This window comes from Diospyros lotus, chromosome 3 (assembly GCF_014633365.1).
Source record: "Diospyros lotus cultivar Yz01 chromosome 3, ASM1463336v1, whole genome shotgun sequence".
Lineage (NCBI taxonomy): Eukaryota > Viridiplantae > Streptophyta > Magnoliopsida > Ericales > Ebenaceae > Diospyros > Diospyros lotus.
The window spans coordinates 28,629,195-28,656,692 of NC_068340.1; the positions used below are offsets into that span (position 1 = coordinate 28,629,195).

At 39.8% G+C, this 27,498-nt stretch overlaps 2 protein-coding genes across 5 annotated transcripts; both read right to left on the reverse strand.

Moving 5' to 3' along the window:
* Positions 1-253: 253 nt before the first annotated feature.
* On the reverse strand, positions 254-27,491 carry LOC127797048 (serine/threonine-protein kinase GRIK2-like). Of its 3 annotated transcripts, none has more exons than XM_052329532.1 (13): positions 27,041-27,490; positions 26,660-26,840; positions 25,985-26,377; positions 11,207-11,281; positions 11,076-11,120; positions 10,459-10,533; positions 10,030-10,117; positions 9,764-9,888; positions 8,471-8,566; positions 1,189-1,255; positions 962-1,077; positions 773-851; positions 254-653 (listed from the first exon to the last, which is right to left on the reverse strand). In XM_052329532.1, exons 3-13 carry the CDS (start codon positions 26,315-26,317, stop codon positions 457-459), a joined length of 1,296 nt encoding a protein of 431 aa, XP_052185492.1. In that variant the 5' UTR covers positions 26,318-26,377; positions 26,660-26,840; positions 27,041-27,490; the 3' UTR covers positions 254-456. The 3 variants fall into 3 exon arrangements, with proteins under 3 accessions (XP_052185492.1, XP_052185493.1, XP_052185494.1); XM_052329534.1 differs by having other exon boundaries at positions 505-653; positions 755-851; XM_052329533.1 differs by lacking the exon at positions 10,459-10,533 and having other exon boundaries at positions 27,041-27,491.
* On the reverse strand, positions 1,262-8,462 carry LOC127797047 (uncharacterized). Of its 2 annotated transcripts, XM_052329531.1 has the most exons (3): positions 4,738-8,462; positions 4,536-4,654; positions 1,262-4,439 (listed from the first exon to the last, which is right to left on the reverse strand). In XM_052329531.1, exons 1-2 carry the CDS (start codon positions 6,527-6,529, stop codon positions 4,551-4,553), a joined length of 1,896 nt encoding a protein of 631 aa, XP_052185491.1. In that variant the 5' UTR covers positions 6,530-8,462; the 3' UTR covers positions 1,262-4,439; positions 4,536-4,550. The 2 variants fall into 2 exon arrangements, with proteins under 2 accessions (XP_052185491.1, XP_052185489.1); XM_052329529.1 differs by having other exon boundaries at positions 1,262-4,654.
* Positions 27,492-27,498: the final 7 nt, after the last annotated feature.

Sequence of the window (27,498 nt, forward strand, 5' to 3'; positions counted from 1 at the left end):
TCGTGCATGTGTTTGCACGTATTTGATGAGCAATCTGATTTTGAGGCGCGACCGCATTCAGTAGTGGTCCAAAATAAACTGAAAGGTCAATCATTCATTGGTAGTTGGAAGATGTCGGCTGCTGGCTTCTCCCAACCCATTTGCTAATTAATTTTATTGGGATCCACTCAGATCAAAACAGAGAGGCGTGATTGAAGCAAATGGGGCCTCCTAACACCCAACACTTCCACACTACTACTACTACACAGAAATCCACACATCAACTCTCTCTCCCCCCATTGATTAAAACACCGCACCGTGTTATAGTTTACAGAGACAAGCTTCCATTTCTTTGTTCAGCGCTTTGCATTTTTACAACCCCCCCCCCCCCCCCCCAATTGATTGGATAAAAAGAACCAAATAAATGCACTAGTCTTGTACCACCACTATACAAGTAACAAAAAAATCCAGAAAAAGTTAGTGGTCGTCATCGGCAAGTGCCTGATTATCTATGCAGCAGCTGCCGTCGCCAATGCCACAGGATTCTTCTTCTTCTTCCCTCTGCTGCAACTTTCTGCGCTTGCACCAGCATACATACTGAGGGATAGGCCCATCTTCTCCAATTACCCAGGCATGCTCCGCAACTGCCCGCAAAGTCATCCTCTCTCTTGGATCTGCCCAAAAGTATTCAAACAAAAAACATACCACGGAGAGAAAACTAAATTTCATTCCACAATTATGCGCCCACTAAAAAGATAAAACAAAACACATTTACCTCTCACAGACTACTGACCTTTGCAGAGTAACCCTTCCAGTACGTTCTTCAGCAGAGGATCCATACGATCAGGGAGGGACAAAGGATCGTTAACAATCTGGGAAAATCAAAGTTCCCCCTTATCAGACTGAAGAAAGATCACATAGTTGAAAATGAAAAGAAATGATGTTGCAATACGAACACAACGATAGACATCTAAAACCGCACCTTATCATATGTATCCTGAAGAGTGTCTCCAAGAAATGGATATTTACCAAATATCATACAATACAAAGTAACTCCTACTGCCCACGTATCAGCAGCCTTGCCATGGTATGTTAGACCTGGTTTAATCAAGATAAGAATCCACAAGTTCAGCTGTGGATAAATTCTGCATGGCTCACCATTTAAATTGTAAAAAAGCATAAGATTCAACGTGAACGGAGATCTCCAACCTAGACAGCACTCTGGTGCAGTGAAAACAGGTGTTCCGGGAGATCGGCGAAGCTCATCATTATCATCCTGCGTACATACAAACCAAATGTAAGGGATTCAGTCCGTTCATAATAAATCCTGACAGGTCGCACTTACTATAGCAGGAAATCGAAGAATTTTGGATCAAGATAGAAATAAGATTGGTGTTGGACCCAAAAGATAAAGAAGAAGAGCAAGGGAGAAAGCTCTGGCTTTGGTCTACTATGTCGTAGTTGTACAAAAACCTTCACACAACGGTGAAAGGTCTTGTAACCAGCTATACTGCAAGACTCGAACTAGATGCATTGATGACAGGTCTACAATGACTTGAAAGAATTACATCATAATTTTCAGATTGAATCAACTCAAGGATGACAACAAATTTGGCAGTACCAGAAAGCTGAAGAAGAAATAGAAACGGAGGTGGAGAGAAAGCTCCGGATTTACAATAGGTACAGAAAAGTATGACAGAATAATGAAATAGCAACAAAGAACAGTGGAAGAAAGAACCAGATTGAAGAGAGCAACTGAGTAGGAATCTAGTAATTGTGTTCAAAGATCAATATCAAAATCTGAATAATTCTTGCAGTTGAGAGGTATTTATATGGTGATACTCACATAATAATATCAACTAGGAATTATAATTAAAGTAGGAACAAAATAAAAAAAACAACATACTAAGCCTTTAATGGAACATTATTATCACATAAGACACTATAGGCACATTTCCATTTTAACCATCCCGAGTTAATTTAATTATATAGGTAACAACAACATTCTCATTAATCTACCCATCTTTTTGGATGATTGATCCAAGATACCTAAATTGGTCTTTTCTTGGGTATGATTTGATCTTCCAATTTTACCATAATATCATCCACACATTTTTATTTTTTACTGAACTTACATTACATATATTCAGTTTTTACTCTATTTAACTTAAAATCTTCAGATTATAATTGCTGTGAATACATATATTTTTCTAATATACATTGTTAATTTATTAAGTGCAACACTTTGCAAGTATATTGTTTGATGTACTTCAATATGCAAGTATAAGTTATAATTACTTGTATTTATTAATTATTCTGGAAGCCCAAATTTAGTTTGACTAGTTAAACCAAGAGCCCTTGATCCTCTCCCTTTTCTGGTTCAACTTTCCCAAATTTTGCACATTCTAAAAGACTGTCCAACAAAATAGGACTCAAATAGAACTACCAGCCCACCAAGCAAGTCAGATGGCACAAGAAGTAAAATTAAGCTCAACTGCCCTGCCAATACACAACCTAAGCAGATCCCTTCCTTAAGCTCATGTCTTTTTAGCTCTAACTGATGTTTCTAAGATTGGTAAACATGCCCATCCATTAAAATATTGTATTAAAATTAAAACAAGCAGATACACTATGGTTAATGATAAGTGTCTTTTATACACTTATTTTAGTCTATAAACTTAGCATTTATACATTCAATGAGCATGATTTCTACTTGATTTGGTTCTATATATGGTTATGTATATATATGGTTATGTGGAGCATGTGTTGAAGACAATTGGAGCAAAAAGTGATGATGATGTCGCATTTTTGGAGCTAAAATGGCAGTAAAGGCAAGGTCAAAGGTCCATTCGGGGTCGAGGATGATGACGTCTCAAAGCACCGAAAGAATGACGTCATTGGTGAAGTGTTGGAAATCAAAGAAAAACGGCTCACGGTGCTGTCACGCAAAGCATTGCATGGTAGGGTTGAAAGAATTGTTTTCTGTGGCTCACGGCCTTATCGCGGAAAGCATTTCGTGATAAAGCCGTGGTTGAAGAAGTATTATGTGGCTCACGATCTTACCGCGGAAAGCATTCTGTGGTAAGCCCGTGACAAGATTTTCATTATGTGGCTCACGACCTTACCGCGGAAAGCGTTCCGTGATAAGGCCGCGGTAAGGCTCTAAGCTTCGCGAAAAGGCCGTTTTGAGCCCATTTCCTTTCAAATCAAGTGGAAATGGGCTCTCTCAAGGGGCACGACTTTGGAGACCTAAAAAGCACTATATAAGGAAGGATTCTTGATAGATTTAGGAGCTTTTTGGAGAAGGAGAAGACAGCAAGTCGAGGAAGAAGGAGATTTTCTTGAAAATCTTCGGTTTTAGTTGTATTTTTCTGTTCTTTCTTCTCTCCAACATCATGAACTCTGTTTTTATTATTCTTTCATTGGTTGAAACTATGTTAGGATAAGTACTTTGTGGCTAGGATGATTGATGAAACCTAGTTCAATGATAGTTTAATTAAAAGTATTTGGGTTTTATTATATTCTTGTCCTTCGGGTTGATCGTTTGTTATGCACTAATTCCATTTTGATGCTTGACCGCCCTTAGAACGTGTTTGTGATTTATATTGCTTTTGAGAGATTCAATATAGATTAGCACTTGATAATAAATGACATAAGGTTCAATGGTAGGTAGAGATACCGTTATGCCTTGTGAAATCTTATTTAGATGATCAGTGTGGATAAATGCATGTTTGTATATTTGCAGATTAATTAGAGATACTTAATCTCATATGCAGTGTTCAAAAACGCGCTAGGCGCTAGTCGGGCGCCAGGCTGGGGCCTAGCGCCTAGGGCGCCTAGGCGGGGCCTAGGCGGCGACTAGGAAAAATGATTTTTTTTTTTTTTTCTAAAAACCTTTTGATGTAATTTGATATTATTTTCAGGTAAATCAAAGTTGAAAAGACAAGTGAAATAATGGAATTAAGACTCAAAAAATAAACTATTATATTAGTTATAAGTTCAAGAAGGTAGAAGTAGCAATAATACAACATAAACCATATCCGAAGAATCTAAGTCTAACTATCTAATTGGTCTTCTTCCTCTCCATATTCTTCCAATACACGATCTTCGTCGGACTCAAAATCAAATTCATTGATTTCTTGCTCATCTTCTTCTTCTGATTGAAAATCATCTTCATGAAGCTCTCTCATCCTAGAACTTCTTCGAGCTTGAAGCATCTCGTCTGCTCCCGATGCTTCACCAACCACTTCCCAAGTGAGTCCCGTACCAGGCTCAACTTCTTCATCATCTTCTCCATTAACGATCCATCCTTGTGCATTACTAGCATCACTAGCAAGTAGCACATCAACATTCCTTTCCTTCTCCCTTTTGTGCTTGTTCATCAATTTCGCATTAAATTGAACATAGACTAGATTGTTCAATCGATTCACGTCTAGTCTATTTCTTTTCTTCGTATGTATCTACATAAATAAAATAAAAGCAATATCAATATAAATGATAACTGAATAAGGATAACTAATTGATAGTAAATAAATATAATTCATATATACACTAACCCCTTCAAAAGTGCTCTAATTTCTTTCACAACCGGATGAACTAGTGGTTAACGAGAGAATCTTTCTCGCCATTCGTTGCAAGTTTGGAGTTTGATTTCCATAAGTCATCCACCATGTAACTACATAGGTCAAACAAATATAAAGTAAACAAATTTAATTTATACACTAATACACAATAGAAAGGATTAAAAGAATTTTATACCTGGATTATAATTGTCATCATTTTTGGCACACCCTTGAGTTGCCCACGATTTTCCAAAAGCTCCATCTTTACGAGTATACTTTGGCAACTCAACATTTATAACATGGCCTTGCAATTCACCATCATAATGATAAAACATCTCCACACAGTTAAAAAGCCCATCCATCACTTCATTATCAAGTTGTATATCCATATCCTTGAAAAAGTAGTAGGGATTCAAAAGGTAAGCTGCAAAATATAGTGGACTATCTAGCCTATCTTTTACCCTTGCTTCAATAATCTCCATAATAGACTTATAGTTCTTTTCAAGATTATTTAAAGCCTCCTTAATATCTTCCTTTGCTTGCTTAATCTCTCCACATAAAAAGCCCATAGAAGGCTTTCTATCCGCATCAACAATTCGAAGCACCTTCACCAAAGGTGCAAAAACTTTAAGGCATATAGTCACACCATTCCAAAAAGCAATGCTCATCATAGTAGCATAGGCTGCTTTCCCTTTAACAATCTTTGACCATTTACACTCCTCCCATTCGGAGCTGGTAAACATTGCCCTCAATTGGGCCTTTTTCTCCATCAAACTCTGTAAAGTCAAGAAAGCAGAAGCGAATCTAGTAACTCCTGGTCTCACTATATCCCTCTTCTTCGTAAATGACCTCATTAAGGACAAGGTCTTATGGTGTGCATAAATGAAGATTGTGAAACTCTTGGCCTGATCAATGACTTTCTTATACTTCGGCAGTTTTCCAATACTTTCAAGCATCAAATTGATGGTGTGAGTAGCACATGAGGTCCAAAAGATATTTGGCCTCTTCACCTTCAATAATTTTGCCGCTCCCATATTATTGGCAACATTGTCGGTTACTACTTGGATGACGTTTTGTGGCCCAACTTGCTCAATGCATTTATCCACATACTCAAAGATAAGTTCACTTGTATGTGCTTCATCTGAAGACTCTCTAGAAGAAAGGAAAGCAGTACCTGCATTAGAATTAACACATAGGTTCATGATGCTCCTCCTTTTTCTATCTGTCCAAGCATCTGTCATAATGGAGCACCCAGTTCGTGCCCACTCTTCTTCATGCTTCTTCAATAACTCTTTTATTCTGTCAACTTCCCCCTTTAATAGTGGTTCCTTCAATTGGTATTGACTGGGAGGTTTGAAGCCCGGCCCAAATTGACCAACCGCCTCAACAAACAATTTGAAGCTATCATTGTCAATCGCATTGAAAGGTATACTAGCTTCATACACCCATCTAGCACAATATTCACGAACAGACTGTGTTCTCTCTTTAAATAGTGCTTCACTAATAGTTTGTTGCCTTTGGCTCATTCTCGCACTCAAACAAGTTTCAGGGCTGATGGAGCTTGCAAACTTATCGATAGGGCCAAGAGTATGGGACGTTTTTCTGCTACCTAACTCTTGCAATTCATCTTCATCATCCCCTTCCACTCTTTCGGAGATATTAACAGTTGATCTCATCAAATCTTCCTCCTTCTTCTTATTTTTCCTCTTATTCTTTGCCTCGGCAATAGCATTCTTACATTTGGCTTGATCTGTTGGAGAAGATTTTGGACATGCAGAAACATTTCCAGAAATGTGGCTAATGTGTTCTTTTACTCTGTAAACACCTCCAGACATAATTTTACCACACAACTTACATTTAATTTTATCCATATTTTTCGGATCAATTAACATTCCATACTCCCATCCGACATCATTTGACTTCCTTTTAAGAATTGAGGAGGCCTCGGACGATGCTCCCGTACTTCCAGTCCTATCCGAATCATTCATTTCACTTCCTGACTCCTGTTTTTCCCTGAGTATTGAATAATTTCAATAATATACATTAAAATTTAACTAAAACTCATCAAATGAAATGAAATCAGCTGCTGCTTGAAGCAGCAAGCTTGCATATTGCTTGCTTGCTGCTTCAACGAGCAGCAAGCAGCAGCAACTTGCTGCTCGTTGAAGCAGCAAGCAAGCAATATGCAAGCGAGCCATGAGTAGCTTTGCGTTGCTGCTTGCTGCTGAGTTGCTGCAGAAAGGCAAGCTTGCGTTGGCGGAGGAAGATGGATGGTTGGATACATACCGCAGCAAGACGCGAACGGCGACGAGAGAGAACGACCAACAGGCAACAGGTGAGGTCGGCAGCAACGAGAGAGCAAGACCAAGAGAAGAGATCAATGGCGGTGGCGAACAACCAAGAAGAGATCGAAGGCGAGAGAGAGAGAGAGAGGAGCCGCGATGAACACAACCAGAGAGAGAAAGGGAAAGGGGATTGGGAAATAGAGAAAGGGAGGGGGAAAAAAGGTTGGCCCAAGACGCGCACGACCTAGGTGGCCCAGGTCGTGCGCGACCCAGGCGGTTAGGCGCCGCCTGGTCCGCCTAGGCGGCGGCGCGAACCGATTAGTCGGCCATGGCGCATAGGGCTACCGAGTAGCCCTAAATCGATGCGGCCGGTTGCCGCTCAGCGCCTAGGCGGCACTTAGGCGGCCGCCTAGGCCGAATTTTCGAACACTGCTCATATGTAAGCATAGATCCGATTGACCATCAAGAGAGGCTTTTGATTAACTTATGATCGTCGATTTTCAGCTCAAAACAAGAATTATAAAACCCAATCACTGAAAGATTAAACCAATTAAAGAACTACAGTGGATTCATGAACCTTAGTGCATTAGATTTCTACATTCAAAACCTAAATAATTATTTTGTGTTTTCCATTTAGTGAGTTGGTTTTAGTTAATATAAAACTTCCATTGAGTATTCTTTTAATTGTGTGTGGCTTATTAAAGTTAATAGTGGTTAAAGTAGGGATCAAAAACTAATCCTCGTGGGAACGATACTCTATTTATCATTATATTACTTGTTACGATTCCGTTCACTTGCGGGAAAGAATACGCAAACAGTTACATAACTTCATTGCTTGGTGAAGCACAAGAAGAAAATGAAAATCTACGGCATGTTTGTTGCAGGTGCAAAAGAACGCCAATATTTCTTGGCATTCAGAATCAAATCCATGCAAGATATTTTCATATAAACCAATACATGAAATGAGATTCAAATATATCTATAGCATTTTGTTGTTACTTAGCAAATAAAAAAAGAAAAATAAGCATCTGTGGCTACTATAATGTTGTTATTGTACTATATAATAGTTGGATGAAAAAGAAAAAAATAAAATGAATCTATAAAATATGATTGAACTTGGATAAAATTTTTGCCTTGTAGGAACTGAGGAAATCCTTACTCTTGCTGTAGTCAAATTCAGACTGAGCAATTACAGTCACTCAGCTACTCTTAAGAAAGTCTAACGTTAATTTAATCATTCTTACCTCTTTGTTAGTAGCATGAAAGACAATTAGTCCCCTAATTAAAAACAACCAAGGGTGTCCCCAGTGCACAAGACTCCCACTATATTTCCTAATAGCATATTCTGAAATTATGGCCTCGAGATGTGATCAAAAGGCCCATCATTCTGACAAGCTAATCTCATGCAAGAATGCCAAGCTGACTAGATCTAACTTCAAATTGTTCAGTCAGTTAGTAAACCTAATCCTTATTTCGAAAATAAAAATTATAATAATGGTAACTCTAGTAAACATAAGGTGATAAAGAGGATATACTGTGGAAAAAAACTAGAAGCAAAAGAAGACAATGGTTTTGATTCTAAATTTTTTTATGCTACTTGTGCACAGTTGAACAAATCAAATCACGGTTGAAATAGATGAATACCTCAAAGACCTGGCTGACACTGAAGTCCCCAATCTTCACCATGCCATCAGCAGTGACCAAAAGATTATCAGGTTTAATATCCCCATGTACAATATTCTGATGGAAAGAAACAAAATTCATATGATTTTTTACTGACAATAACTGCAAAGACAGCCAAGCTATGCTAAAACTCCGGATAATTAGAGCAGAAGACTCAATAGCAGAGCCCATCAGTTCTGGTGATAAATTCTGCATCTGAAAAGCGATTTTGACAGCCCCACCATAAAACAGTAAATGACATCAAGGTAAAAGTCAGCTTATACATCAATTCTCACACCACATATACTGAAGCAAATGCAACAGCATTGCCATCCAGAAGATAAAGGAACCCTTACAAGATCAAATGTAAAGAGGTCATACCCAAACAACCACTTCTTACTGCAATCTGCGATCCAGACAGGGAAAGGAAAACTTGGTAGCAGTAGAATACTCACATAAGATACCTAAAATTGTTAAAACTTGACAGTGCAAGTAACAATGGAGAAGAAAAAAATGCGCAGTGACCACTTTTAACATCAAAATTCAAAAAAAAAAAAAGTCAATTACACTCGGGCCCCTGAGGTTTAACTAAATAATGTGCATCCCCCACAATCTGGAAATACATTTACCTCCCCTCAGTCAAATAACTGTTAAGAAATTAATGTAATTTTAACAGGGTACCCCATGTAACATAAATCTAATTTCAGGGGGTAATTTGATATAACTTTTGAAGAGGAGTAATTAATGCAAGTTTTAGAAAATGAGGGGTGCTACCTGTATTTATACCAAACCTAAAAGGTGTCAAGTGCAATTCACTCAATTCAAATTATTAAAAGAAAATCATACATCACACACAAGAGGATTAAAACACTGTTTCACCCTTGCAGAGTAAAAACAATGAAAAAAACAGAAATTACATTGAATTGATTACACAAGCCAATGAAACACCAACACAGTTAAACATTGACTTTTATAACCAAACCTGCGTCCTGGCTGATTAACTATTAATTACAGGGTTGAGAACTTTTATCACCATGAATAGTAACATCAAAATATTCAATACCCACTTATGCTAAAACACCAAAGAATGTACAAATAAGTCGATAAAGAAATTCTATATCTTGGAAATGCATCTTTCGAAGCAAAAAACCATAGTCAACATAGGAACAATATTTATTCATATGTATGAGCATGTGAGCATTGCATAGCAATAGAAAAGAGGACTGAGAACCATTTTGTTAAACAGAAAATATAACCAAAAAGTCAATCTCATACATGAGAATGGAGATACATCAGCCCAGAGACTACATCCCGCATGTACTTCCGTGCTTTGTTTTCTCCTAGGCCACCTGGTGGACCAGAACCTTCACAGACCCATTTGCCTTCGACGTATTCAAGAACTACGCAAATGAAGCATTTACCATCAAACTCAAAAGCAACACAGAAAAAAAAAAATCACATATTTCACGAATTACAAGCATTATGCAACATGAAGATGCAAAGACAAGCCCCCCATAGGGGGAGAGAGCAGAAAAGAGTACCCATGTAGAAGTGATCAGTGGTAGGGTCATCAATCACCTCAAATAGATTAACTATATTGGGATGGTCCAGCATTTTCATAATTAAGACCTGCAAAATGAAAGGATTAACATATGATTAACATAGACCAGATTACATGAAAATAAATAATATTAAAATACTAAAAGACCACAAAGGAGTTGACATTAAGTCATGGAGAAAAGGAAGCCACGTGGACTGACAACTGCAACCTGAGTTGTAACAAGCAAGTCTTCAAAGGATAGCATAACAATTATCGGATGCAGCAAGTTCTCAACAATTAAAGCATTTTTCAAAAGATTTCACATTATTAATATCCATGTTGATAAAGCGATTGCTGCAGTACATGGGAAACATATATTGTAAGGATTGAACATCCAAGTTGATACGTTATATAGAACATGAGTAAATACCTCCCGTAGAACATCAGTCATAGCAGTTTCACAAGGTGCCACTCGAAGTTTCAACAAATGAGACTTGTGAAAGGACTACAAGTTAAAATTAGACATATTAGTAAATAATGACAATATATGCCATTAATTTTTTATCATTGTGCTACAAATTAAAATTCAAACAAAAAATTATCTACCAACTACTTGGCATTAAATTTCTGAGACTATCTAGGTATATAATCAGGTGCTAAACAGGGACCAATCTCCAGCTACATACAAACAAATAAGTCAAAATCATTTCAAATTTAGGTCAATGGGAAAAATTTACAAATCTGTTATTTAAACCTAATGTTTTTGCCAAATTATTACTTGCCACAAAACATAGGCCCATCACTCTTTGGTTCAGCATCAAAAAGAAATAAGGAATAGAAGGCCTTTACTCTGATCCTAATAACCAATCATACGTAAAGCAGGCTCTATAAAACAGTAAAAGGTTTATCTTCTTCACAGAAGGAGAAGTGGTGACTAGCGAGTAATTTCAAACAAGGAGCCAAAAATGGACCAAATTAAATATTATAAAAACCTTTGATAACAATATATTCCATGGCATAAGAGCTGTGGCACAACAAAAACAATACCTTAATCGCATAATGTTTCCCATCAATATTGCTTCGATAAAGAACCTGTTGTGTTACCAAGGCTGTAAGTGTCAAAATAACTTCATGTAAGAAGCAAAGGAGTTAAGAATACCACTAAAGATGTTACCCACCACTTTTCCGTAGCTACCAGAACCAATCTTGCATTCACGAACATATTCATTAACCATCTTGTTCCCATCTTCATCCTGTTACAAGAAATCCAAATTTCATACAATGACATTTCTAGAAGCTCTGCAACATGTCCTATAAACATACAAATAACTGGGTGGAAGTATCCATGAAGAAGATAATATTAACCCGCAAAAACAATATGGTTCTACTAGCAATCAAAGTAGCAGGCACATAAAATTATACAATTTAGAAGGCTTAAGTAAAATTTTGTTCATCTTCTTTAACTATAGAAGTTGGAACATTTAAATATCAATAACGTCATCACATTCTTCAATAACATCATGAATTCTAATAAGTCCGCATCCCAGGCAGATCCTATGATATTTATTGGAAAATTTAAATATCAATAACCACATCCCAGGCAGATCCTATGGCTAAAAACCCTGGCAAGTAAGGTTGTGTCAGGACTAAGGGTTTTACTAGGGCTGGAACAGCAATTAGCCTATTTTACATTTTATTTGTATTTTCCTCTAGTTGTATTATTCTGTTTGTTATTTCTGAAGAGTAACTATATAAAGCTACTGAAGACTGTGTCACAGTCGCTGGGACTGTTGTCAACTTCCGTCCGAAGAGTATTAGAATGGGATGGGGAATGGTAGTAGAAGAGAAAGGTTTAGAGAGAAGAAGAAGATTGAGGGAGAGATAGAGAGAAAGCAAGGAGTAAATCTGGAATTTGTTGATTGATTCTCGATAATGATTCTTAGGAGCCGTTTGGGCTTATATAGCTATCCTAGGGGCTGCCACAGCAGATTGCAGCTCCCATAACCAACTATTTTGTCCTATCCCAAATACCTTTACAGCTGTATATTCTCTCTAACTAACTAGCAGCTGGAATAAAAGAGAATTCTATGGAATAACAAAAGAACATAGCAAGCAATGTAGAGACATAGCAAAAACAATTAAATCCGCAGCAAAACTTGGCATGGTTCCGTGACAGACTGTTTGTAGGACATGTTTGAATGATAATTGAATAGAGTCATTTCCCTCTCATTAATTATCTCCCAATTTCCCTCTGATCTCTCTCAATCCCTCTTATTTTCTCTCTAATCTCTCCATTTCTCTATTATGTCTGCAACTCTTCCTCATTTATGTCTATTATCTCCCTCTTTCTGTCCAATTCTTCCCCCAATCCTTCTGTTCTCGGTCCTAATTCCCTAAGATTCTTCCAATTTCCAATTCAACCCCTAGGTACATGACTATTTGGTATCAGAGAAGTTGAGCCTTGTATGTGGTTTCGGTTTGATTTAAAGTAAGTACAGACAGATCAAGTCACAAGAAGCACTCTTGACTCTCGGTTCAAATTGTGAAGGCGAAGTGGGAGGTTAATTCTCAGCTACGCATCATGGTCATTCCTACTCAAAATCGAAAGGCAAAGCAGACCAAGCGATTTCTGACCGTCGATTTTGCCTACAATCACTACCAGAGCTTTCCTAGGTCATCGATTCCACCTGCGATCACAACCAGAAGTGATCCTCAGCCATTACAATTGAGGGGAGTACAAATTCCTGAGCAATTGCTGGTCATCGGCAATTGCTATCGTAGGCAGACATTTGGCTGACTTGGAGGCGATCAACAATCAGTAGATCTAGGCAGTGTCAAGCCCTTGACTTAGGGCTGGCAAATTTGTAGTTTATGAGCATAAGAAAGAGGGAGAGAAAGAGAGAATCAAAAAGAGAGGAATTGATCATTCATTTCAATTATGCCTCTCATAATGCCGTGGGTCCTCTAGCTACATCAACAATTCTTCTAAATGCCTTAACAGCCTAACAAGTAGCCATTGTACAATCCCCCTTCCCGCCTATTAACCGACTTCCCCATTATCATTTTTACAATATTACATACTGCCCCTAGAGTCGTGACAAATCCCCACCCCTTCAAACAATTTTTGTCCTAAAAAATTCAAAGAAGGCCTACAGCCCAGGAAAACTACTTCAAAAGATTTGGGAGATACTCCCACGTAGTGTGGTCCGGTGGTAAATGAGACCACTGCACCCGCACTTCAGTGAGGTAGCTCCCCTTGGTATAACACCCTTTTCTCCAAAACGCGGGGTTCAATCACCTCCTCTACCTCTTCTACACTGGGGGGCAAATCTTGCCAAGTAGGAACAACAACCCCTTTAGCCATTTGGGCAAGGAGACATGGAACCCCAGATGGTGAGTCACTCCTTTGGATAGATGCAGCCTGTACGCCACTGGACCTACCTTGGCCACAATTGGATAAGGTCCAAAATATTGTGGACTCTGCTTAGAAGATGGTAGGGAAGTATAGAGCTGCTGTAAGAACTAGCATACCTTGAGGTAGACCATATCCCTGACCTCGAAACTGCGTCTCTTATTTGTCACCTGCTTCATCCAGTTACGAGCAGTAGCCAATTCTTTTTTTAAAACCCTTAACAACTATTGTCTCTATTAGAAGTAGTGCTCCACTCCACAGCAACCATAGTGGGTGAGGAACTTGATAGTGCTGGCAGCAAAGTAGGTCTATACCCAAACATAGCTTCGAAAGGACTTCTTTTGATAGCACTGTGATAGGTGGAATTATACCACCATTGTGCTAACGGTAGCCACTTATTCCAACTCTTGGGGTGGGTAAAGCACATACGCCTCAAATACGCTTCCAAACATTGGTTGACCCTTTTCATTTGGCCATTCGTTTGAGGGTGATAGGCCATTGACATACATAATCCAACTCCCACCTTCCTTAATAACTCCTGCCAGAATGAGCTTGTGAAAACCTTATCCCTATCCGAGATGATGGTTTTAGGAATACCATGGATGCTGGCCACCCTATCCAGAAACGTCCTGACCACCTCTTGGGCCGTAAACGAATGAGACAAGCTGAGGAAGTGCCCAAACTTAGTCAATCTATCAACTATCACCATAATCACATCTTTACCTTCTGATCTTGGGAGGCCCTCCACAAAATCCATGGAAATGCCTTCCCATGCTGCTTGTGCTATTGCCAAGGGCTGCAGTAATCCGGGATAAGCCACCTGCTCGTGTTTACATTGCTGGCATATTGCACATGCCATCACAAACTCCAACACTTCAGTTTTTTGGCTTGGCCAAAAGAATAATTGTTTTACCTTTTGATAAGTGGCACGTATTCCTAAATGACCACCCACTGGAGAGCAACGAAGGGCCTTAAGAATTTTCTCCTTTAGAGTGTCATCCCCCCCACCAACCAGCCTTTGTATCTCACCAATCCATTCATCAATGTATAACCAGGAACTGCAGTAGGATGAACCACCAGCTATGCCAAAATCTCCTTGAGCCACTTAGATTGCTCATAGCTCTCTTCCAACTCCTTCATCCACTATGGTGCCACAACTGTAATAGATTGACAGGGTGCATTTTCATCTCGTCTTGAGAGGGCGTCAGCCACCACATTCTCCTTACCCTTGCGGTACTAAATAGTAAAATCCAACCCTGAAAGTTTGGAGACTCCCTTCCACTGGAGTTGTGTATGCAGCCTCTGTTGAGATAAGAATTGCAAGCTCTCGTGGTCCGTTCTAATCACAAATGGGCTTCCTTCTAAGTAGTGAGCACAAACAACAATTCTTTGTCGTAGACACTTAATCCCAAGTGTTTTTGGGATAGGGCTTGACTTATAAAAGACAAAGGCTGCCCTTCCTGCACCAAAACAACTCTAATTCTAGAGTCACACGCATCTATTTCTACTGTAAAAGGCTTGAAAAAATCTGGTACGGCCAAGACTAGGGCCCCAGACATGGCTTTCTTGAGGGCTAGGAAAGTTGCTTCTACTCGGGGGTTTCACTGAAATCCCTCCTTCTTGAGTAGCTCAGTAAGTGGCTTGCTGATCAAGCCATAGTGCTGAACAAATTTTTTGTAATAACCAGTCAGTCGCAAAAAACCCCTCAACTGCTTCACTGTTTTAGGCCTACGCCACTCCATCACAGCTCCAACTTTCTTTAGATCTGTCCTCACCCCTTCACCACAAATAATATGACCCAAATACTCAACTTCCTTCGCAGCAAAAGTACATTTGGAGAGCTTAACATACAAGTGGTGAGACTGAAGGATCTCAAATGTAGTGCGGAGGTGTGTTAGATGCTGGTCAAAGTTGGAACTATAGACGAGGATGTCATCAAAGAAAACAAGGATGAACTTCCTCAAATGGGGTAAGAAAATCTAGTTCATCAAGACTTGAAAAGTGACAGAGGCGTTAGGAGGATTAGAAGGGTAATATTGTGATAGGGATACAATAAAGGGGTAATATTGTAATAGGCTTATATTAGTTTGTTAGGAGATATTTGGTTATTTGTTAGGGGCACATGGGTTCTGTTAGAAATTAGTTAAGGAACTACCTATACCTATAAAAAGACCCATTGTAAGAGGAGATGGATATGCATGAATTGATGAAATGAAATCCCGATTCTCTCTACAATTCTCTCCCTTCTCCCTCTTGTTTCTCTCTATTGCTCTCCCTCAATTCTCTCTAATTTCTCCCCCATTCTTCTTCAATTTTCCCTCTATACATTCTATTCTTGACCTTAATTCAATCGGATCCTTCCGATTGCCAATTTCAACCCGTTATGAACCTAGGTTCATGACAAATGGTATCGAAGCAATCCATCCTTGGTTGTGGTTGTGATTCGAGTTGAAGATCAGTGAAATTACTTCCGACGATTGAGGCCCAGGTTGAGGAGGCTTGAGGCGATTCTATTGATTCCAACTAAACAAATTCACATAGCAGATCAGAGCGAATTGGGCGATTGTTCTCTAAAGGCTAGATCCAAGTCGTTGCATAAAAGGCAACTTAGCCCAGACGATTCCAGTGGCCTGGTGAATTCAACGGAATCAGAATTCTAGCAATTGAACAAGCCATCTTCCAGAAACGATCCAGGCAAAGCGCTGGAATTCTGTCAAACCCTATTAACTATTCAACGAGCAGGGTCAGCGACCCAAGCCAATTCAAGAAGCTACAATCTACTGATGATCCTCAGCCAGTCGTTAGGATTGCAGTGAGTAAGGAGTCTGTCGAAGGTGTTGATGTAGACAACCAGAGGGTTGCGATTGTCCAAGGAAGCGTGAGTCCATCACAGGTGAAGCGGACGGCCCAAAGAGTTGCAACCAGACCGGAAGTCCAGACCGATAAGCTTCCCATAGGCGCAGCTGGGTGTTGCGATTTTGATCGAGAATTCCGACCACAGTTCTGTAGGGTACTGCCGCTTTGATTGGTCAGTGATTTCGACCCAAACGATAAGAAGCAGATCTGGGTGACTTCTTGAACCCATTGTAGTTGCTACGAGATTTCGAAAATACCAGGCGAGAGCAGTTCCTTGGTCGTCGACTCCTTCTGCTTGATTTAATCGAGTGGCCTTCAATTACTTCACCCTTCTTCCTCCATTACCGAAACGAGAGCAAAGCAGTCAAACCAACTCTCAAACGAGCTCCCGACGGTTTATTCATCTGACCATGTACTAGAGCTACTTCAACTAGGAGTGATGTTGTGACACTCCAGACTTGAAGGCGAAGCAAACCCAGATCCATGCGGATTCCATTTGAGGCGAATTAAGTCTAGGCGACTTCTTGAAGCAGTGGGTGAGGTGGCGCTCATTAGCCGTAAACCACAAAAGCAGATTATAGGTTGCCAACTGCTTTGAGGAGATTTTTTGTTGAATCTCGGAATCAATTCCGATGACTCTGTGGGATTGATCAAGCAGAGATTCAAGGTGATTTCTGAGAATTCAAAGAACTCGTCGGAAGCCGCAACAGATTCTCGAATCCAATTGATTCTCGGGGCCAGTGAAGTAGGCGTTGGACGGTGATTGGGTAATGGCAGCTCTTGGCTACAGTTTTGATTTGAGTGGAAGGCAAAGAAATCAGAATGGCGCAATAAATTCAGCGGATTCCATGTGAGAAGTGGATTCTTCCAGCTCATCCAGCTCATTGATTGTTGGTGCTTGAGGTTGTGGGCAAAGGAAAACAACGGTTAATTTCGGCTTTGAATTTTGGTTAGCTTGTTTGAAGAACAGCGGTATGTATAGAACCCCTATCCCTTGGTCTTCCAAGTGTCATGTTCGTGAGATGTCAGCCATGGGGTCTGAATTGCAGCCGAAGGATGCTGCATTTTCAATGGAATGCCCTGCTCGTGAAGCCTTGGGAAGCAGTGCACGTAGGAGACCATTGGAGCCTCAATTCCAGCAGATGAATGATTCATTTTCAGCTGGAATGGAGCTTCAATGGCAGCCCAAGAAGGCTGCATTTTCAGTTGACAGCAACAAGGATAAGCAGCAGTGTATCCGAAAGAATCAAACATGGGGAAAGAAGTTTGAGAATGAGTCTAGCCGAAGGAACAAAGGAACAAGCAATGGGATTCATGAAGAGTGCGAGAAATTTGGCCGCATGTTCCGCGAGAAATTACAGGAGTTTGCAATGATACTAATCAAGAAGTATCATTACAACTTTCCCATTGAATACTTCAATGATTATCTCGGGAGTTTTAACAAGGAGGAATTCCTTAAAGTGAAGCAGCCGAAGGAGGACAACCTTGCTGAAAGTAAATCCTTAGTATACTCCAGCTACCAGCAAGTAAAAGTATTTCCGCTAGAGGAGGCCCCTGCTGAAAATATGAAAGGGTCTAAACATACTACTCCCTTGGTCTTGGCTATGGAGAAGGAAATAAAAGATTAGGAAGGAGAAAGTGGAGGATGACATTCAATCAATTGGCAATCTCTTAAGCACTGCCACTAGTGTTGAGACTCCTGATGCCATTGATCTCCTGAAACGACAAAATAAGGAGTCTAAAGAGAAAGAACAAAGGATTGCACCGGGCACTTTGCTTGGAACATCCTACATGTATGTTATTGGCACGGGCACACAAGACAAAGCAAAGTTAACATTGCAACCCGAAGAGTTGGAGGATGGGGTTGTAGGATTGACGGCGCATCTTGAGCAATGGAGGACGTTGAAGGATAAAGCGAAACAAGATGAAAGGAAGAAGGGGAAGAATTTCTTTGTTGAAGGGACAGAGACCCTTGATGTTTTGCTCATTCATGTTTCCATTAATGTTACAGCAAGCCATAATGTTGTTGTTGCTGAAGAGAAAGAAAAGAGAAGGCAAAAGAAAAGGGAAAAACAAGATAAGAAAAAGAAAAGGCGAACAAGAAACCACTAGGTGAAGATGGGCATTGGATAAAAAAGCAATGGCTAAGTGATAATAAGTTTCTTGGGGACAAGAAACATTTCAAGAGGGGGGGGATTGTCTTGTTCCTAGGAGGATTAGAAGGATAATATTGTGATAGGGATATAATAAAGGGGTAATATTGTAATAGGCTTATATTAGTTTATTAGGAGATATTTGGTTGTTTGTTAGGAGCACATGGGTGCTGTTAGGAATTAGTTAAGGAGCTACCTATGCCTATAAAAAGGCCCATTGTAAGAGGAGATGGATATGCATGAATTGATGAAATGAAATCCTGATTCTCTCTACAATTCTCTCCCTTCTCCCTCTTGTTTCTCTCTATTGCTCTCCCTCAATTCTCTCTAATTTCTCCTCCATTCTTCTTCAATTTTCCCTTTATACATTCTGTTCTTGACCTTAATTCAATCGGATCCTTCCCATTGCCAATTTCAACCCGTTATGAACCCTAGGTTCATGACAGTATGTCAGATGGTGCCATACGAATTTGGTGGTAGTCCAGCTTAGAGAACACTTTTGCACCATACAACTCATCCAATAGGTCATCAATCAAGGGTATGGAAAACTTATTTTTTATGGTGTTGGAATTGAGTTGTTTGTAATCTATGCAAAACCTCCAACTTCCATCCTTTTTTTTATGAGACTGGAGAAGCATAGGGGCTTTGGCTATATGATGGATGATAGCTAAATCTAACATAGTTTTAACTTGTTTCTCGATTTCTGTTTTCTAGATCGGTGGATACCTATAGACTATGTTGACAGGAGCTGAGTTAGGTTTAAGATGAATTGAATGGTCCAAGGGTCTTTGGGGTGGCAAAGAGTTTGGTTCCGCAAATAGATCCTTAATCTCTACCAAAATTGAATGCAAGTCATCCAAGAATTGTACCTTATTTGCGATCTGTGCATCAAGAGAGTCTATAGGCTGAGACCCCTCTATGGGTTTCTTGTCATCTTCCATTTCCGCAACTCTTATAGAATAGAGTTGTGCTATCTACCCCCACTTCTTCAACATCATCTTCTGCAACTTTTCACCTTTAATTAGCTTGCATTCTCCCTACTCTAGGCTGCCCAATAAGGTCAACTTCTTCCCTTCAATCACCACCATGACTTCTAATTTATTGAAGTCAAAAGTTAGGGGATTCACTGTCCTCATCTAATCCACACCGAGGATGATGTCACACACCCCCAATTTTAGAATCTTTAGATCTGCCACAAATTCTTGCCCTTGCATAATCCATTTGAACCCCAAGCATTTGTAGTGGTTGTACATTTGGCTACCATTAGCTATAGTGATAGACAAAGGAGGCGTGGCTGCCAGAGAACACTTCAGGTCTGTAGTTGTTGCTTCACTAAGAAAGTTGTGAGTGCTTCCATTGTCAATTAGCACCATTAGCTTCCGCTTTCCCACCTGGCCCCTCACCTTGATTATCTGCCCCATCGGACTTCCTTTCAACGCATGTAAGGAAATTTCCCCTCCTTCCTCTCCTTGCACTTCTTCTTCTCCTTGCAACCCTTCTTCTTCTTCTTCTCCTTCTTCGTCCCCATCAATTCCCTCTATCTTCATCAATTGTCTTTTGCACTAATGACCAGGGCCATATTTGTCACCGCATTTGAAACACAACCCCAATTGCCTTCTTTGTTCTATCAAATTCCCTTTTCCCCCATTACCATTCACTACTGCCTAAGGCAACTGATTGGTTAGGCCATGTGAGCAAAGGCCTCGAACTCCCTCCACCATACAGTCCTCCCTCCAAGGTCATTTCTTGAAGCCTTACTTTTTCTACAGCCTGCCCTACGGTCGTTGGTGTCATCATCTTGACCATGGGTCGTAACTCCTCCTTCAACCCGCTAACAAAACTTGATACCAAGTACTATTCAGTGAGTCCGGGCTGTAAGGCACATACCATCGATCTCAACTCTGAGAAGCGACCAAACTACTCCATGACAGTACCTTCTTGCTTTAGCTTACTAAATTCTTCGATAACATCTGTCATTTTCTTTTCTCCAAAACGCTCACAAAGCCCTTCCAAAAAAACTCTCCAACCCCCTTGTAGTCCTCCATCTTGGACCCACCCTTGGAACCAAAAATCTGCTACTTCATTCAGATAGGTTGCCGCTAGAGTCACCTTCTGATCCTCGAAAATTCGGTAGAAATGAAAGAATCTTCCGCACCTCCTTAGCCACCACCTTGGGTTCTTTCCCTCAAACATGAGTATCTCCAGTTTTGGCATGGGTGCATGGTCGTGTTTAAGCTGTTGCAAGTTTCTTCCCAAATTTTCTTAAACTATTTGCTGATCCACTTCTTCCAAACTCCTACCATTCTCAATCGATTGCCCTATTGCGGCAAAATCAGCTCTGACACCAACCTTGGCAAAAATACTGGCGACAACCGAAATTGGGGTAGAGAGGCCAACATATTTAGCATATTGTTGATCCTCTGCCCTTGTTACTTTAGCGTTTCTTGACACCTTTGGACCGATTCTTGGCATCTTTGGACCATTTTCTTGTTTTTCCAATGCCACTTGCATGGCTTCCTTCCAATCGACTAGTTCTTCCCACGTTTAGCGCATGGCATCTTGGGTATGGGTCATATCGAATTCCATGGCTTCCAACCTAACCTCCAGTTGCTTCAGACGTGTTCCTTCAGCCATAGCTTCTTGCTCCTCAATCACACTGGGCCCCGCGATTGTTGGCTCTTTTCCTTCCACACAAGAGCGGCAATTGACCGTTGCTATCACCACTTCTCACCACCGAACCAACCGACTCTGATACCACTTTGTCAAGCCTTTGAGTTAGGGCTAGCAAATTTGTAGTTTATGAGTGTGAGAATGAGAGAGAGAGAGGGAGAGAAAAAGAGAGGAATTGATCATTTATCTCAACGATGCCTCTCATAGGACCTCTAGCTACATCAACAATTCTTCTAACTACCTTGCCTAACAAGTAGCCATTGTACAATCTCCATTCCCGCCTATTAACCAACTGACTTCCCCATTTAGACACTATCATTTTTACAATATTACATACTACCCCTACGGTCATGATAGGTAGATTCCATTTTGAGAGGCAGATTCCTCCGACTTCTCCTGCTCGTTGATTTTCGACACTCTAGGCTGCTAATTTCTATCGGTTCTCGGTAAATTCTAAGACAGAGACAGATCGGCGGTGATTTTAATCTAAAGCCGAATAGGTCACGGAAAGTGTGGGATTCAGGATGTACAGAGCTCTTGTTCTTTGGCTTTCAACTTGTCATGCTCGTGAGATTTCTATTGTGGTTGACAATGCATGCACGACACAATTCGAGTTTCAACTGCAACAAAAGAATGCAACAATTTCAATTGGATACAATAGAAATCATGGGGAGTTCATCTTGAATCACGAGAAACGAGAAAGAAATTTGATAATAAGTACAGTCAAAAGCGCGAGGAAACAAACAGTGTGATACGCGAAATGTGTGAGGAAACAGGCCGTGTGATGCGTGAGCAGATGCAGGAGTTTTTCATAATGTTGTCTAAGATGTATCATTTCAGTATTCTAGCTATTAAATTCCTCCATAAGTCGGAAGGAGATGTTTTAGATGACTACCTCAGAAGTTTTAATCTAGAGATGACTGATTCAGACAATCAATCATTAGGAACAAACGATCGTAACAAAGAACTTTTGGAGGAGAAAATTGTTGAAAGTGAGCCTCTGGAATATTTCGGCAAACATAAAGAAGAAAAAGTTGAATTACCTACATTGGATTGGAAAGTTCAAACTGAAAAATCAATCAAAGGTGAGGAAGTCGATGCTGGAGTCCTCCCACAGGATTCTGATTTACAGGAATATGAGGAACAAACTGAAGTGACAAGAAATTAGACAAGGAGATCCATGTAGACCACATTTTACAATTGCAAGAAGCTGATGATTCAGTGGATATGCAGGCTATAAATCAGATTGGAGATGAGATTGGCGAGGAGAATAGATTTCATGCATCTGATATTCCGGACAGGAATATTGATTCATCAGATATTCTAGCTACAAATCATGTTAGGGATGAAAGTCCTAATGGAGGCAATGTTTCAGCCATTGAGGAATTTGCAGAATTTTCTCATCTCTTCTTATGCAATCAGGATGTCTAGACAGGAAAGTTGTAGGAATAATCACTGCGACACCATTGGATGAGGTTGATTCAAATGATGGAGTTGATGTGGATGGAGATATATTTGCAATTAATGCTGCAAAGGAAGGCAGTTTGCCTATTGCAAATATTATTGAAACTCCACTGAAGGAAAATCCAGTTAACAAGAATTCGGTTACAGTCATTACACAACCAGAAGAATAGCTAATACATCAAGATGTACCTAATGAGAGCTGGCAAGAGAAAGATGAAGGATTATTGGATGGATTGACCAAGGAAACAAAGTCCCTTGCATTACCCCCGGTGCCTAGTCCAATATATGCAGAATCAGCTAATGTACAAGATTTGGTTTTTGGGAAAGCTGAGGATTCCTTAGCTTCAATTAAAACAGGCAACGAGAAAGTGAAGACAACACCAGTAAGAGGATATCTTACTGATCCTAAGCAGTGTGACAATGTTGATGTCATTTCAGAAGATGCAAGTCAAATTTCAGAAGGTGCAACCCAGCTTTTGATGTTGATTTTAACAAAGGCAATTGAAACAGATGTCTTAATAGAGTAGGATGTAGTCGCTAAAAAGAGAGATTTTGATTTCTCTTTCAATCATAAGATGGAGACAAGAAGAGAGATGGACAGCATCCGTGTTCTGCATGATAAGATTTTGAATATAAGAACTTTGATTGCTCAACCTCTAGAATCACAATTATTCAAGGCATGTCCTAGTATGCAATCCTTATTGATGACTATTACAGGTCGAAGCAGAAGCTACAATCAGTGTAGTAGCCTGGGGAAGTCTTTTGAGAGTTATGAACCTAACAAGAATCCTGTCAGTAAAGAGCATATTCAAAGTTGTAAAGAATTTTGGAGGCAGTTTGTAGCTGGAGGAAAGCTACAGGAGATAGTTGGAGAAGTCAAAAGTTTAGTGGTTGAGAAGTGAGAACAAAGCACCTACTGTTGTGTTTGTCCTTACTCCAGCAAGCCAATTAGGATTTCTATCAACTGTACTGAAGGATGGATTGATGACTGGAATTGGTGTTGCAGCAACTCTTAATTTTGATGCTCTCAAACAGCTGTTGTCTGGGTACCCGAAGCGAGTCTACATTTCTCAATTGCAATATCCAGAGGTTATTGTAGATATTTTTGCAACAAAGAGACAATTGGGTTGTTCAAGCACATTAACTGCAGCTAAAGATGCGTATCTGACGTCCTTAATTTCACTAATGGTGATGAAATATTAAAGGAAGTGGTGGTCACGGTCAGCCAATCCTTTGGACTCAAACCAGCCCACATTGAAGGAGTTGCGATAGGGAAAGTTGGTGAGAATAGTAGTCTACAAGTTTTAGCTACGCACTATGACTAACGGAGAGTGATTGATTTTGGTTGTATTCCATTCTAAGTGTACATGAGAGCTATTGCAAATTTGTTATGCATACAAAGGTTTTTCAAAATTTCTCCATCCAAGCTATGGAAGAGAAGGAAAAAGCATATTGGAAGCTATGGACGTTTGACATTTCTTAAGGACAATAGGGGGGGGGGGGGGGTTTACTAGGGCTAGAACAGTAATTAGCCTGTTTTAAATTTTACTTGTATTTTCCTCTAGTTGTATTTTTCTGTTACTTTGTTATTTCTACAAAGTAGCTATATAAAGCTACTAAAGACTATTTGTAGGACATGTTTGAATGATAATTGAATTCAGTTATTTCCCTCTCATCAATTCTCTCCCAATTTCCCTTTGATCTCTCTCTCGATCCCTCTAATTTTCTCTCTAATGTCTCCCTTTCTCTATTCTGTCTGCAACTCTCCCTCATTTCTATCTATTATCTCCCTCTTTATGTCCAATTCTTCCCCCAGTCCTTCTATTCTTGGTCCTAATTCCATTAGATTCTTCCAATTTCCAATTCAAACCCTAGGTACATGACAGGTTGCAATAAACTTTTCTATTCCCTAATGTTCCTATAGTAGTACTAACAAAAGTGTGCAACGGCACATGCAGAACACCTAAATTTAGACTTTAATTAATGAAAATTAAGGATCATGTGGCATTACAATTCTGAATTAAAATTAATTAAATTATAAGTGGAAAATTTGTTTAGTGTCAAAAATTAGTAGGATTATTGTAGCGGGCAAATTGGACATTTGCTTTTCTACACATGAATTAAGTATATAAGCAAGTATGTTTGTGTTAGGTGCTTTGGGTGAGGACACATGGAAACCTAAGGGCATGAAGGCATGGAGGTGAAGTAGACATGGCACGGCTACCTACAGACCACAGACGTGAGAAAGGGGATTGATGGAAGGTGCAAGCTCACCTCCATTAATGGACATGGCCTGAAGTTGATGTATAAGGCATGTGTGTACACGTCAAGGGGGCAAATGATGATGAGTGTAAGAATCATAGGAATAGAAACGTAGCCATATAGGTGCCCAAGGGTTGGAATGTAAGGTCGATGGAAGCAATAGAAGATATCTCATAAATAGTTTGAAAAATAAAAAAAGGTAAAATATAAGGCCGTTTTGTGGCCAAGCAGTTAATAGCCTGGAAATTTGAGGCCATTTAATGGCCAAGAATCCAGCCATTTAATGCCCAAGAAAATTAAAAATAACATTAAATTCAAGGAAGTCAATCGCCCAGGGGCACCATGAAACCCCCTGAGAAGCTGACTACCCACAAGGGGGCTAAACAACCAACCCTAGGGCTGGGGGGTACCCCAGTTCGTACAGGGAATTGTGTAGAGATAGAACTAGGCTGTGGCACAAAGCAAGGACTAATGGAGGTATGGGGGCACTACTCCACCCTTGTCCTCAATACAAGCCCAAACAGCTGGGACTATGGTTCCCCAACTTCTCTATGTGTAACTTTGTGAAACTAATCCATGGGGATGGTATAAGACCCAAACAAGAAGATAGAAATACAGGGGCAAAGACTCGTTCTTGTCAGGTAATTAGATATATATATATATATATAATTTAGGCAGAAAATTGATCAATGGTAATCAGGAATGAGGTCCCCCTCAAAGTGAATCTATATAAGACAGAGCAGTAAGAAAATCATATGGAAGTTGTTATACATATAAAATGGAATAAAAAAACCAAATACAATAGAACTTCTACACAGGTGGCAACATTTAAGGGCAAAGCGACATCACAGCCAAATTAAGGAAACAAAAATCCAAACTCTCTGCTGGTCTGATTCCCAGTCCCCAAACTTCCCTTGTGCACCGTCCAGATTCTCTCCCTTGGTATACTTAAGTTTTCTAGAATAGCAAAACTTCCAAACCTTCAATATTGGCAAATTTACTAGTAGATACAGATTCTTCAGTGCAGATGCAGCATATAATAGGACATGTAAAATGCACTCAACGACAACAAATTGTTGAATTGAGCATTAGAACTTCAAAGAAAGACAATTAAAAGAGAAATTGCATCCACTAGTTACCTCTGAACGTGTAAGTTTGTGGGTTTCCTTAACAGGAAATTCCCTACAAATCAATCCATGTTGAATTCTATACGTGATAATCTCTTCGGAACGTTTAGTAGGGCTTCTCAGCTCTCCATCCTCTTCATGTCCTGTCTCAGTTACATCACCATTATATGAACAATCATCTTCTTCTTCAGGTTCCTCATTCAGCAAGTACGCCTGTGATGCATTATTGCCCCGCTGAATGTTAAACCTTGCCAGGCTTTTGAATTTTCTTGCAAACGAAAATCCAAAACAACCACAGCAGCCCATATCAGCCACTCTTGCAAATAAATAGCTCTTGTTAAACATGAAAAGCTTCAGCCTTCAAGTGACAATCGCAATTTACTATAAAAATTGCAATCTCAGAACCTGAAAAAGAAGAAGAAAAATAAAAGCAATATCCCAACATCAATACAACCTCAAAGACAAAAAACCAGCTTGATTAAATGCAAATTGCGATATCTAACGGTCTTCCCAAACACAAAAAACCTATAAGAATTGAAAAAGAGAAGACTGGGTAATCAGGGTTTCCCAGCAAATTCCACTTTGAAATGGAACCAAGTAAAATTTTAGTAATTTGTGTCTGTAAATATGTTTCTGGAGAGGTGGGTCTGTTAACTACATACATGTAGTGATTGTATATGTGCTCACCTAGTTCACAGAGATTGTGGGCTCAAGCACCATCGCTATTCCAATGGATGCCACTCAGCGAAGTGAAAGAAACAGTTGATCAAATTAATGCTGTTGCGATTCAATACCGACATCTCGATGACTCCAGTTTTAAGAACAGATGCAGGCCGCTGTTCACTCCTCAAACCATCAATCCCTTGACCTATTCTACCATTACAGTGGATTAAAAAAATAGCAACAACCAAACCAACAATAAATATTGCATGGATTTTAGGAAAGGACAAATTAGGGCCTAGAAAATTCAGATCACATCACAGCGCAGCATGAGTGAAAAAGAAATATTAGAAACCGTTAATATAAAAAAAAAAAAAATTCAATGAGACAAAGCATCGTTTACACTACCTTCTATTCGAATTCGATGACGAAAGCGAGTTGGAAAACGAGCCCTGAATCATCAACCATTAATTAATTAAAATCAGAGCTTTATTTTCCCTGCTCTTCAAGAAGGAACCAAAACAAACCAGACGGTCCAGACCCAGATCAAATAAACAACTAATGCAATAACACGGGGAGGAATCTAACAATTGGGGGATCGCAAAACCCTAGATTTGGTTTTTTTTGTGGGGGGGGGGGGGGGGGGGGGGGGGGTTGTGAAAAGAGATGATTTGGGCGAGATTGGGCGGTGAATTGGAGGATTCGAAGTTAGGGATTTGGCGGGGTGTAATTGAGAGAATTGAGATGGAAATACGAGGGTTTGATAGTGCGAACAGAAACATTTATATCTCTGATTCTCTCTCCATACGTTGACGGAAAGGGTTGTGGGAAAGTTGTTACAGGTTGGCAGGATCTACTCCTCCGCA